The sequence below is a fragment of the Artibeus jamaicensis genome, unplaced genomic scaffold (assembly GCF_021234435.1).
Source record: "Artibeus jamaicensis isolate MK-2021 breed Jamaican fruit bat unplaced genomic scaffold, CSHL_Jam_final contig_519, whole genome shotgun sequence".
In the NCBI taxonomy this organism is placed as follows: Eukaryota; Metazoa; Chordata; class Mammalia; order Chiroptera; family Phyllostomidae; genus Artibeus; species Artibeus jamaicensis.
Window position 1 is genome coordinate 47706332 of NW_026521871.1, and position 13669 is coordinate 47720000.

The 13669-nt window shown below is 51.1% G+C and overlaps 1 protein-coding gene across 2 annotated transcripts in view; it reads left to right on the forward strand.

Annotated features, from left to right (window-relative positions):
* ITGA9 (integrin subunit alpha 9) overlaps nt 1-13669 on the forward strand; it is a 311106-nt gene that overhangs the window by 47424 nt on the left and 250013 nt on the right. For both annotated transcript variants that reach the window (XM_037148217.2, XM_037148216.2), the window contains exons 5-6: nt 8117-8184; nt 13323-13452. In XM_037148217.2, the coding sequence (XP_037004112.2) occupies nt 8117-8184; nt 13323-13452 (198 nt within the window). The remainder of the gene's footprint in view (nt 1-8116; nt 8185-13322; nt 13453-13669) is intronic.

The window sequence follows — 13669 nt, forward strand, 5'->3', positions numbered from 1 at the left end:
TGTGTTTTCTCTCTCTTTAAAAATCAATAAAAGATCCTTGCGTAAGGCTTTAAAGAAATACCTAGGAATCAATGTGACCAAATAGATAAAAAAGAAAAAAACCTGTACTTGGAAAGTTGTAAGATATTGAAGAAGAAAATTGAAGCTATAAATTAATGGAAGCATATACTGTGTACATGGATAAGAAGAAGTACCACCATTAAAGTGTCCATGTTACCCAAAGCAATGTAAAGATTCAATGCAATTCCTATCAAAATATCAACTGCATTTTTTACAGAACCGGAACAAATCCAAAGATTTATAAAGAGCCACAAATGACCCTAAAGAGCCACAACTATCTTGAGATACAAGAAAAAAGCTGAAGGTATCATGCTACCTAATATCAAACTCTGCAATCAAAACAGCCTGCTATTAGCATAAAAAACAAACATAAATCAATGGAGCAGGATAGGGAGCCCAGAAATAAACCCACATCTGTATGATCAATTAATATATGACAAAAAAGGCAAGAATATACAATGGGGTAAAGACCATTTCTTCAATGAACAGTGTTGGAAAAATTGGACAGATAAATGCAAAAAAACTGAAGCTGGACCACCTCCTTATACCATATACAAGAATCAGCTCAAAGTGGATTAAATGTAAAACCTAAACCATAATGTCTGTAGAAGAACATAGGCAATAAACTCTCTAAAATATTAGTAATATTTTTTCTGATATATCTCCTTGGGCAAGGGAAACAAAAGAAAAAATAAACAAATGGAACTACATCAAACTAAAAAGTTTTTTTTTTTTTTACAGCAAAGGGAACCATCAATAAAACAAAAAGACAGCCTACTGAATGGAAGAAGATATTTGCCAATGATACATCTGAAAAGGGATTAATATCCAAAATTAATAAAGCACTCATATAACGCAACACCAAAAAAATAATCCCCAAACAATCTGATTTAAAAAATGGGCAGAAGACCTAAATAGATACTTCAACAAAGAGGACATAGAGATGAGAAATAGACATATAAAAAAATGTTTGTTGTCACTTAAAATCAAATGCCGATTAACACCACAGTGAGATATCACCTTAGACCTGTCAGAATGGCCGTCATCAATAAATCAACAAACAGCAAGTGCTGGTGAGGATGTGGAGAAAGGGGACTCTCGTGCCCTCTCAGTGGGAATGCAGACTGGCGTAGCCACCGGGAGGAACAGTGTGGAGGTTCCTCAAAAAATTAAAAATAGAACTAGAACTACCTTATGACCTAAGAGTTTCACTCTTGGGTGTATATCTGAAGAAATTTAAAACACTAATTCAAAAAACTATCTATCCCTGTGTTCATTGCAGCTTTACTTACAATAGCCAGGATACAGAAACAAGCCAATTACCCATGAGGAGATGATTGGCTAAGGAAGAAGTGGCTCATCTATATAGTGGAATATTACTCGGCCATAAAAAGAATGAACTCTTATCATTTGTGACAACACGGGTGGGCCTAGCAGGTACTATGCTAAGCAGATAAGTCAGAGTAAGACAAAGACCATGCGTGTTTGCTTATCTGTGAAGTCTAAAGAACCAGGTGAGTGAATAAACAAAACAGAGACAGGTTTGCAGATTCAGAGAGCAAACTGGGGCCTGCCAGAGGAGAAGTGGCTGGGGAGCTGGGCGGAAAGGGTGAAGGGATTGAGAAGTACAGATTGGTAGTTACAAAATAGCCACGGGGATGTAAAGTGCAACATGGGAGTATAGTCAGTATTGTAATAACTGTGAAGGGTGCCAGGTGGGGCTTAGAATTACTGTGGGTGGGGGAGGCGTCCCTTCAAAAGTTATGTAATAGTCTGACCACTCTGCTGAACACCAGAAAGTAATATAAAATAATATTGAATGTCAAAAAAGAAATACGTGGCTAGCAGAGGAATTCGCTTTATATATTCATTTACTCCTTCCATGGTATATGTTTAATATTTATTAGTTCATTTAAAAATAATAAACTGGATGCACTTTCTGAATCAGGACCAGTAAAGGCAGAGGAAGACCCTGAGGCAGAGAGAGGAAGGGCAGCAGGGGGACTGCTCTGCTCAGAGGAGGCGACCAAGCCTCTGGCCATGGCTCTGGGGTCTCAGGGAGCCTTACCAAGGCTTTTTCCTTGTGCCAAGAATTTTTATCTTGGGTACAAATATAGTCTGACCAATTGGCAGAGACCAGGACTCTGCAAGGACACACCTACAAAGTTGATGAATATTCTGTTGAGACCCTTCCCTAGGACCTTGCCTGAAGGCTCTACCCTTAAAAGCCTTAGGATGGAGGACCCAGGCTGAGCCTTTCTTCGGCCCCTTTCCTTCCCCTCAGGCCCGTGACCTTCCCCTTTCTCTCTCCGAAGCTGCGAGGGCCCTTCTTTGCCTCTGTAACTTGTTCCCTGAGCTTGCTTCTTCCACAGACCACTTCTGGCTCTGTGACTTTCTAAGTCGGCCTCGCATGGCTGGGGCCTTGACTCTGAATTCTTTCTGGCCAGATCTCAAGTGCCAAGGTTGTCGAACCGCAGTTCATGCTGACCCCACCAGCCTGACACCAGCAACAAATGCATATACGACATGCATATTCACCCATCGGTGGAAAATTTATATTTTAAAGGGGAGGAATATTATTACTGGACATGCGCTTTGGAAGCATGATGTTGGGGCAGAAGCCGATGGGAAGTCTGGAGTCCTCTGCTCTTTAATCCTGACTCGGGGTAATTAGCTGTGTGGCTTTAAATAAACCCCTTGCTGTCTCTGAGCAATAATGATTTCATCTGTAAAATGAATGGATAGGATTAGAATTATAGACATTCTCTGAAGATCATTTCCCCTCTTAAAGCCTCTTTTTCTCACTTAATTGTAAGTTTCTAGCTTTGTTGCAGTTTGCATTTAATGCTCACCATGGTTTACTTGTCAATTATTTTGATAAAATGCTGCCCCTTCCTCTCCAACCTAGCTATTTTGATCTTTTTTATTTTCCGTTTAGACTGTGGTCCCTCACAACGGCGGGTGGTTTTGTTCTCTCTTTGGTTGTGTGTTTAAGTGGCCTTTTTATCCCTAGAGCCACCCGCCCAGTTCACTGCCTTCCAACTTGTTGTTTAATTACCAGTTATTTAGTATTCGTTCAGAAATTGGGCAACAAATCAGAAATAATTGAAGTCTGGAAAGCTGGGTTTTTTTTTAACCTGATATTTTATGTCATGGCTAAGCCGAGGAACTGTGGAAAAAATAATTTAAGAATGGGTGTGTTAAAAAGACCAGTTTTGAAAGATGAGACGTTTTTCAGATGGGTGGTGGGAAGAGAGATTGGTAGGAAGGCTGTATGTTACACTCTATATAAATCCTGATCTTTCCACGGGTTGGTTTCATCCCACCGGGTCTGGGAAGGGCGCAGGAAGTGGCCCCGCCCAAGTTTATCCTTGAATCAATTAAAATTCATTACTGTAAGCTCCGCTTACTGAGTTGTGGATTGTGCACATTTGGAAGCTGGTATTTTTTTCCTCTCTGAATTGCCTTCTGTTTAGACAGGGTTTAGTAAAGCCAGCAGCTAAACTAAGGCAAATACTACCATTTTTAGAACGTGGAGATGTACAGCTTAATGAATCAAAGTGGGTGACGCAGGCCCCGTAATTCAAACCTTCAAACCTCGCCACAGCAGTGAGACGGCCGGCTCCTCCAAGTCCCGTCCACAGGCCCCCACGCTCAACTGCATCCTTTGCCTCCCAGGTTCAGTACCTCAATTTTATCTTACCCTCACCTGAGGACATTTATTTTTTCATAGCTTTTTAGAGAGGAAAGGGGAGAGAGAGAGAGAGAAGCATTGATGTGAGAGAGAAACATTGATTGGTTGCCTTCTTGCATGTGCCCTGTCCGGGGATTGGACCCACAAGCTGGGTATGTGCCCTGAGGGGGAATTGAACATGCGACCCTTTGGTTGGACAACACTCCAACCAACTGAGCCACTCTGGCCAGGGCCAGTTCCCCCAAATTCAACAGCGTTAGAGTCGCTGCAGAGTCAGTGAGCTGCTGTCATGCCGGATTCTCCCTTGCCGCTTGGAGGCGGGTAAGTGTTTTGTTCCACAGCGGCCATGTCCTTCGGGCATTTGGAGACAGAGTGGACGTGCCCAGGGGCAGCCCACCGTGGGGCCCACAGCCTTTGTGTGTGTGCAGGAAAAGATTCTTCCTGGGAACACAGAGAGACTAAAGGTCCCACCCCAGCCTCCGCCCCACACTTCCTGGACTTCTCAATGGAGGGAGGGCCTGAGACATGGGGGTCTCTTGGGGACACGGTGCCTGTGCAGCCCCTTGTTTCTAAGCCCACTGCCCTTCTCCTAGTTGTGGGGGGAGAGGCTTTCCTGGCTGCTGCAGTCCAGGCAGGCGGAATCAAGGGTTTCAGGATGCGGTACAGCCCATGGGGGGCCCACCGCACCCAGATCCTGGGCCTGCGTGAGGACACACGGAAAGTGGATCAGGGAGAAACCTCAACCTGGTGTCTTTTACAAGGAAGAATCAGGTGGAAGCACCGTGGTATCTTCAACTCGCAGGACCAGCGCTGGAAGGAGCAGAAAGAGCTGGAGTGTGCAGTGTCCCTTGGGAAAGTCCCCAGACCCTGGGCCCTGACAGTCACCGTGGCACCCTGCGGGGCTGGTTTACCTGCGTGTGGCCTTGTTCCCTTCACCGAGTGCTTTCTGAGGTCACTTCTCACTTACCCAGAGCCACTGGCGATCGGCAGGCCAGCACAGTGTGGTTCTTTTTTTAATTGCAGTGGAGCAGGCAGGGCTGGCACAGAACGTGGAGCCCGGGCAGCCCTGCTTGCACAGCGGCGCGGTCTCTCAGGGTGGGATGGATCAGGAGCAGCTCCGACGTCTTCTGCCAAGGCTGCTCACGCCAGTGGAGGGGTCTGGCTTGAGAGGAAGAGTGCGTTGCAGAAGGAGGGATGGATTTGGACCGAGGCATGGCCTCTTCATGGGCCTGCATCTCCCGGGCTGGGCCATCCCATCTGTGGCTCAGTGAATCCTGTGGGGTTTGGGGGACAGTCAGTGAATGGTCATGGCTTGGGGATGGGCAGGGATTGAAGGACTGAATCTGAATATCCCCCTGAGGCCCAAGAGGGGGATGAAATTGCCCGAAGCAGGCTCAGCTGATCTAGGTTTGGAGAGCCCAGAAAATTCCACCCTGTGGGTGCTCCCTCTGGTCGCACCCACCATCATCCTTGGCCTGTGGGGCTAGTGGTGGTACCGGGTGGAGAACCCAGGGCGCCTGGAACCCAGAACACAATTCCTTTTCAATCAGGGCTGTGGGGAAGGGCAGGGAGCAGCCTGCCAGGTTGAAAGAGATTGGAAGGCAGGGCTGGAAGGCTGGAGAGACAAAGGTCCAAAACGAAGCAGGTTGGGGAGCCTTCCGGGACTTAGAGGCAGGAGGGATGTGCCCAGGCCTCGGGTCCTTGCGCTGGAAAGCATCCGTGCACACCTTTTCTCAGCACACACAGGTGCCTGGCCTAGGGCTGGTGGTGGGAGCACTGAGATGCACGAACTCATCTTCGTGTTGAATGAACACATTCTGTGATGGGGAGAGTGTTTCATGAGCCTGCTCTGCCAGGTCACCTTGACAGAGAAGCAGAGGACAGGTGTGCAAGGCTGTACAGTGCAGGGGATGGATCCTATTCTAAGAAAAGGGGTTAATCACAGAGTCCCAGAGGATTCTGGGAGGTTGGAACATTGCCTGTCCTCTAACTGGGAGTCAGCAGCCCCGCAAGGTTTGACTCCTTGTTTCAGAGCATCCAGAGAAGGCAGTTACAGACTCGGGGGCTTCAGAAGCATCGCAGCCAGTGGGATGGCGCCTGCTTTCGGTGTGACCCCGGCCCTCAGACCTCCGATGAGGCGGGTCCCCAGTGGGGAGCCAGGAGCTGGCCTCATCGGTGCCCCATGCCGGCTGAGGCCGAGCTGCTGGTAGAAGGACTTTGCTTCTCAGGCCTGTCACCTGGGGCCTGGAGTGGGGTTCTCCCAGCTCCGTGTGGCTGTGGCCACCTCAGAAACCCTGGGTCCTGCTCGTAGCGCCCAGTTTCAGGGTGAGGTGGAGGAGAGTGTGAAGTGTCTTACCTACTGTTTTTTAGTGTCTGCCCCTCAAGAGACCTGGAGACCTGTTTCTTTCTTAAAACATGAAAGATTCCCGCATAAGGCCTATTCATGTCTTAAATTTATGAGGCTGAGCTGGCACGCCCTACCACATAGTTCGTTTGCCTTGCGGGTATCTGACTGTCCTTTCTGTGTTTCATTTGTTTGGGAGTTGGAGGTGGGTGTTTAGTCCCGAGTCGGCGGGTGGATGTGCTTCTTCGTGACCTCCCACGTTTAATATAACTTCAGGTTGAAACGTTTTGATCCTGGTTGCCGTCGCACCACGTGGTTTGGGGTGATTATTAATTTTTACTGTTTCTGGCCATCATGCAGTTAGTTTGACGCCGGATCTGTCAGGGACCCTCTCCCAGGCCCGCTGCCAGCCCTGGTGCGAGACTGTGCGGAGAACAAGTGAGGTCTGTGTGCCCCGGGCGGCCTTCTGGCAGGCGTATGAGTTCTCTCCTTGGGACCTCTGGCCAGGCCGGGAGGGGCTGCGCTAGCCCTCTGCAGGGCGGAGGAGGAGCCCACTTGACATTCCGTTGTAATTTAGCAGCTGGCTAATGGCCACTTACTGGAAAATGTTACCAGGCCCTGCGGTCAGTGTTGTTAGAAACTGAATGACTCTGGATGTCTCCCCCGGGCCTTTCCCCCTTCCCTTCCAGCAGACGCTGGGAGCTGCAGGAAGGGCCACTGTGTTGCAATCACCACTTCATACTTCCTTTGTATTTTTTGTTGGTTTCAAATTTAAGGATAGTGTGTAGGTAAGTATAAACGTTTCAGAATTAAGCACATTGCTTTGAAGGTATGATAGACTTGTCAGGAGCCCAAGGGATGATGGGATGGGGAGGGTGTCCCTGGGTTATTTTGCAGGGTGGCCCCCGGGGGAGCCTTGAGCCAGCGCCCAGCAGTGTCAGTTTCACGTGTAATTAATCTGACTCACCTGAGCCGAACATCTTTCCATCTCCATGTCTCTACACAAGCAGTGGTTTCAGGTGATGTGAAATCATTCACTTTGCCAAACCTTGGATAGGCCACAGAGATGAAAGAATGTGGACTCTTGAGTCTGCCGAGCTTGGGGTAGAACTGGGGCTTAGCCATTTACTAGCTGTATGACCTCGGACAATTCATGTAACCTCTCTGAGCCTCAGGAGTTTTACCTGTTAACTCCAGGGATGAGGGATGTGTGCTATGGTGTGAGTCAACACGTCTAACACAATGCGGGACCGTGCTACGCACTTTTCCTTGAGAACTTAAAGAGGCAGCAACACAGGACCCCCTTTGTTAGGGTGGAGTGTTGGGAACTGAGGGAATGGTAAAAGGAAGAGCTTATACCCCTCCCCTCCCCTCCCCTCCCCTCCCCCCCCCTCCCCTCCCCTTTTTCTTGACCTGGAGAGACCCTTCCTTTTTCTCGTGTGGGACAGGAAGTTGAAGGTCAGTGTATAGTGTCACCTACGCCGTCAGTGGTGGTGTAACCGTGTGCTGGGGCAGCTGTGCGAGTCCCCTTTACCTGCAGCCCCTCCCTCCCCCGCCAGGCCCGGGCTCTCCTGGCTGGTTTGTGGTCTGATGCTATTGCAGCAAGCATATTGCTTCCGGCTGCATGGGGTGTCTTTCTGGAGGCTTGGTTGTCTTCCAGGGGGACCCCGCTCTGGGAGGGCCGCGTCATTCCATTCCCAGGCCATGTTTTCAGCTACTCCTTCCTACTGGGGCTCTCCACCCTTTCCAAAGTCAATGACATCGTTGTCACCAGCCTCCCACTCAGTGACCACGGCTGCTGCTCCTTTCCCCACACACACATGGAGGCTGCACTTGGGAGACTTGCTACCCGATGGCACCAGAGTCTGGATGTTTGAGGTCTGCTGGGTCCCTGAGACTTTCCTCCCGTGCCCCAGTCTCTGCGGCATCCCGGGGCCCAGCCCGTGGCAGCACTTGGGGAAGCGGGCAGTGCACACTGACGGGGCTGTGGTTTTCTCTCTCCTCCCCTCCCCCTGCAGAGTATAAGAAGAAGTATGGAGAAGAACACGGCTCCTGCCAGGCGGGGATAGCAGGCTTCTTCACCGAGGTGGGTGTCATCCCTACCCTGAGAATATGCCATATGCACCTCTGTTTGCTTCTAGCACTTATTTTTGCAGACACCATGTGGTACAAATGAACTAACTCCATTTTCCTAAATGTACGGTTGCTTGTTCTGATGCTGTGACCTAAACAGTGTTTCCTGTCCCCACCGATTGAAATAGCATCCTGCCAGGTGCCCAGGTTACGCTCTTCTTCCATCCCAGCAAGCGTTTAGACTGTGAAACTTCTTCGTCTGTCCCTCCTCCAGTAAGGTCCAGTGAAATGTGACTCAGCCCAGTAGGCAACAGGGACCCAGTGCAAGTTCACGAGCAGGTGAACATGGGGGATGGCAGTGTGGTAAGAGGCTGCAGGCCAGCTGTGCCCAGGTGTTTGGAAGTGGGAGGGGTCTGGAGGGAGGCCAGGTAGGGGCTGTGATGGGGTCCAGCCCCAAAGCAACAGTGCAGGTTAGACAGACCCTTGAGGAGTGAAAGTGATGCGGGCAGTTGGAGAACAGGGAGGCAGTGTCCTCGGTGGGGGGTCAGCAGAGGACGGTGGGGAAGGAAGGAGGTTTTGAGCCAGGGTTTCGGGAACATGGCGGTGCCGGTGGGAAGGGGGCCCGCCTCCAGAAGACTCACTGGGACAGGTAAACTGAGGGGTCTGCTTTGGACACTCGTCATGTGAGGAGACAGGACACTCAGGGGCGTTTTTAGAGGATGTTTGGAAGTAGGAACTGAAAACCGGGCTGTGCAAGGAACTTCGATTCGGCCAGTGCTAGTAACTCTCTGGGGGGACCGGGCATGCTTAGCACGGAAGCAGAAAGGGGCGTCTGGGAGAGAAAAAGTAGACTCATCACAGAAATGGGAACTCATCAGAGGCGCCGAGGAAGCGCTAAGGGAGAGGAAGAGTCCCTGGGGAGGGGGTGTCACTGTGGTCTCATCAGCTGGAAAGTCAGGGAGGGTGAGGGCATCGGGACTGGGCAGGAGGGCTCGGCAGGGGGAGTGGGAAGGGCAGGGGTGTGGAGGGGAAACCCGGGTGGTTGTGCCAGGTCCAGGTGATGGGAGGGACCAGAGGCCTTGTTGTAACTGCAGCCTCTGGGGTCCAGAGCCAGAAGGAAGCACGGTGGTGCGAACCACAGGGGGCCTCTTTCAGGAAGTGTGGGGCGGGGACGGCAGCAACTGTGGGGGCACAGGCCTTTGACCCAGCCACTCTGTCTCCTGGCCACTCTGGGCCTTGGCCTCTGCTGCAGTTCCCAGGCTTTTGGCCTTTCTGAGCAGAAGGTCTTTGAACTCTCTGCCGCCCTCATTTCTGGAACTTCAGCTGTTGGAGACCAAGCAGGAAATGTGGTTGAAAGGGTCAAACAGCGCTGCTCCCTCCTCTGCCCTCCTGCTGACCCCGTCCCTTGCCGTGATCTGGGCTGTCCCTGCACAGGGCAGGCAGCTGCCGCCTCAGCTGGACGTGCTTCTGTGGCCTCTGGACATGGCCCTGTTTTCCTGATACACTCTGGGCAGGGTGTCCAACCTTTTGGCATCTCTGGGCCACATTGGAAGAAGAGTTGTCTTGGGCCACACATTAAATACATTAGGACACATAATCACACACAAAAAACACCACTCATGTTTTAAGTAAATTTACGATCTTGTGTTGGGCCGTGTTCACAGCCAGCCTGGCTGCATGCGTCCCGTGGGCCATGGGAGTTTAGCCCAAAGTGCCTGCGGGGCCCGGATCTGGGTGACCGGGAGTCATCAAATCTGTGTGAATTTCGGACACTACGAGGGAGCTTTAGCTGGTCATTGGAGATAAGGGGGGCTTCCTGGGAACTTCATTTATTTTTGTAGCTTAAGGTGACAGAGGTGATGGATACTTCTAAGCGGCAAGAAAAGACACGGACCAGCCCTGCGAGCTTCGGGACCCCCCCTCCACCCTGCCCCCCACGCGGAAGCCTGGAGACAGACTTCTGTTGCAGGTCCCCAGCATTCTTCTACCCTCCAGCCCCTGCCGCTTCACAGGGTGTTGGGGGCGGGGGACGCCCGAGGCTTCTCTCGGCACACCCGGGGCCCCCTGTCCCTCCGGAGGGTCTGCTAGTAAAGGTCCCCACTGTTTATGGGTGGTGCTCCGTGCGTTGCTGCAGTTGCTGGTGGCCCTGGCTCCGTGGGGAAGCTTGCATTTCTGTGTGCGACATTTGTGCTGGCCGTTCCCGGGTGCTGGGGAACTGAGCGTGGGTAACACTTTCTGGCACTCGTGGACAGTGTCAAAAGGTACAGGTATCGCCCGCATTGAATGGGAAAAGCCAAACTCGAGGGACTTCTAGAGAGACACTGCTTCCCTGCCCCTGCCAGCACCCCTCCCCGGCCTCAGGGTCTCAGGCTTGGCCTCGGTTTACACAGTTTGAATTGGGGGGCGACGGGGCCTGGGCAGAGGAGGAAAAAAGAAAAGAGCTGTTGGTTTTAAAAGGCTTTAGAAGAAAGGGATTGCCTTGTCTTAGTCTCCCTGTGATGTTTGGGAGAGGACAGGCGGGGATATGTGAAACATGCATTTCTCAACTTTTATCCTGGATTAATCTAAATCCCAAAGCAGCCCGTCCACTTGGTGTGGTAACGCTCAAAGCTTTGGCTTAGAAGGGCGGCAGGTGGAGAAAGCCCGATGCTGTTAGCACGACCGGCCCTGAGGATGCCGAGTGTCCCTTGGTACCCTTTGTACTTGGACACTGACTACAGATTCCTTTTGGAGGTCAAGGCCAAGGAAAGTCCCTTCCGGTGAATGGATCATCTGTCTTTCTCATGCCCCTTTCTTTCACAGGACACGTGAGTGTAAGGGGGAGGCGTGAAGGTGTGAGTGGCTGCACGGCCCTTATGTTTCTGGTGCAGAGGCCCGAGCACAGGCAGTGATTCGTTTTTCTAGAACAGCGGGCTGTCTCTGAGAGTAGGCAGCTCACCATCATTCCTCCAGGGTGGACAGGGTCTCAGAGCCTTCACATGGAGTGTTCACGGTCCGCACTGAATTATTGTCCAGAGCAAACCATCCGGGCAGAGACCTGGAGGCTTCCTTCCATCCGTGCTCACACCCTACACTTCTCGCGCGGGTACCTCCCCAATGGACCTCCGAACACGTGGTGGTCCTGGCTTTATTGCCCTGCTGCTCTCCTGCCCGCACCTTCTAGCTTTGCTCTCTCGTTTTCTCTTCAGACGTTTCTGGTTTCGTCAGACATTTGTTCCCTGGGAATTCTGTGTGGCTTCACTGAATTGTCAACAGAAATTCAGGATTTTTGCGGCAGGCTCTGGCCTCCAGGGGCTCGTCAGAAACCAGCAGCTTCTGGCAGTGGTGAGAGGCCAGCTCTGTGGAGAAGGGGCAGCCTGGACGGACCTTTCTGAAACTCGACTGTGTGGGGACTCGGAAGTCCAAGCGAGACAAGGAAAGGCCACCTGCACAGTGGCCTCGCTCCCACGAGCCCAGATGGCCCGCCTGTTGGGGCTTTCACACAGCTGAGGGATTTCCTCTTGCAATTGTCTTTATTCTGACGCTTTTTGATAGAGTTTTCCCAAGATGTGTTGTACATTTCCGTGTTGGCTTACCTCGGGAATGTCATACAAAGACACTTTGTTATCTGTGTGTCTGGTATAAGCTTCCATACTTACTAGTAGGTCCTTCATTTTGTTGGGTGAAAAGTGAGTGATTTTGTTAGAGAGATAATTTTTGTTATCATTTCTACTCGGCGGTGTAGATACTTGAGAAAATACAGACAGTAAAAAAGAAGGGATTCCCTGCAGGGAAAGGAAGGCGTCAAAGCCTCGGCCAGGGCGCCCGTGGGCACAGGGACGCAGCTGACGCGAGCTCCCCTCGGCCCCTCACAGCCTCCTCCTGATGTGGGCTCCATGTCTGCGCCTGTTCAGAATCTTCCCAGGAACACATGTTGCATTTTCGGAGATGACTTCATTGCCAGTGGTTCGCCATTGTTCTAGAAATTTGAGAAAACCAGAGAAAATAAACTCTAGGCATAAAAATTCCCGAAATCCTATCACCCAGGGGAAAAAAAAATACGCATGTTTTGAGGCTTATCTTTCTGGTCTTTGTCGGTCTGTCTGTGTACATTTCTTTTCTTTTACAAAACCAGTATCGCGGACATTGGACATTGTGTACTGTGGCCTTTTTAACGCAAGAGCCCTTTGTGACTTGGTGCCAGTAGACTGTCGGCAGTATTTTTGCTGCTACAGAATTCCATTCAGCGGAGGTACCGTGACCCTCTGTGGGATGTCTCGGCCATTTCCGACTTCTCTGCCACAGTTAGGCGTCTCCTTGTGGGTAAGGTCATGCAGATACCTGTGCTGCCCTCCTTGGGTGCCTGAATCACTCTGAGCACTAGAATTAGCACCAGGAGGTCCCCGGATGGCTTCGTAGCACAGACTCACTCTCAGGCTTGTTGAGGATGCAGGCCCATCCGCCCCTCCTCGAAATGCCGGAGACAGCTGTGTCTCTGTGTTCCGGGTCTGTTTTCAATAGCAATGCTGTCTCCGGTCCCTTCTCTTCCCAGTCCTTCCCTTAGGGGCCTCTCTGCTCTCTCGATGTTGTTGTTCTGAGCTTGCTGTGGGCAGTCCATCATGGCCAGAAAACCTAGCTTTAGAACCGTTTCTAAGGAGAGAGTCCTGAGTGCGCCCTGGAGGGTTAGTGCATGCTTTTTGCAGAGCTGATTTGGCCCCGTTTTCCTCGAGCACTGTAGCAGGCAGGTGGGGTTGCTGGATCGCGGGGCCGGAGGCCAGGCCGGGCAAGGTGGTGGTGTCTTTTCACGAGCCTGTTTCCCTGGAATTCTGCGATTTAGGACAATGCCAAGTGTTTGCCATGCCCTTGTTTGATCCTGGTGGGAAAGTGAAGCAGCCTCATCTGTAGATAGTGTAGGGACCTGGCATGTGACCTGTGAACTTGCTTAGTTACCTTGGCCTTTATTCTGAACAACCTCATGTGTGTAAGAGACTCCATAATGCCCGAGACTCTGGAGACCTGTTGAATATTTTGTGTGTTGTTTAGCTGGAGAAAGTCCTTGGCAAGGTGTCTTTCACTTACTTGTGAGTTCCTCACCGTGATGGCGGTTCTCGTCTCCCTGCCTCTTCCCCCTTCAGCTTCTCTTCTCATCACCGCTGGGCTTCTCTCTGGCAGGAGCTGGTGGTGATGGGCGCACCGGGGTCGTTTTACTGGGCCGGGACAGTCAAAGTGCTGAACCTGACGGACAACACCTACTTCAAACTGAACGACGAGGCGATCATGAACAGGCGGTACACGTACCTGGGTGAGTAGCTCAGGGAGGGCTCAGGTAAGAGGGGAGATGGGAGCCATGGCCACGAGGCTCACCAGCGGTTACTTTACTGGGGGGAAGAAGAACTTGTTGGCTTTTACATTTCTTCTAATGAGTTATAGTTGTAGCCCGGGGACCTGGACATCAAGCCCCACACAGGAGGAGCACAAAGCAGGGAACTGAATTAAAAAACTGTGATTTAATTAAAAAG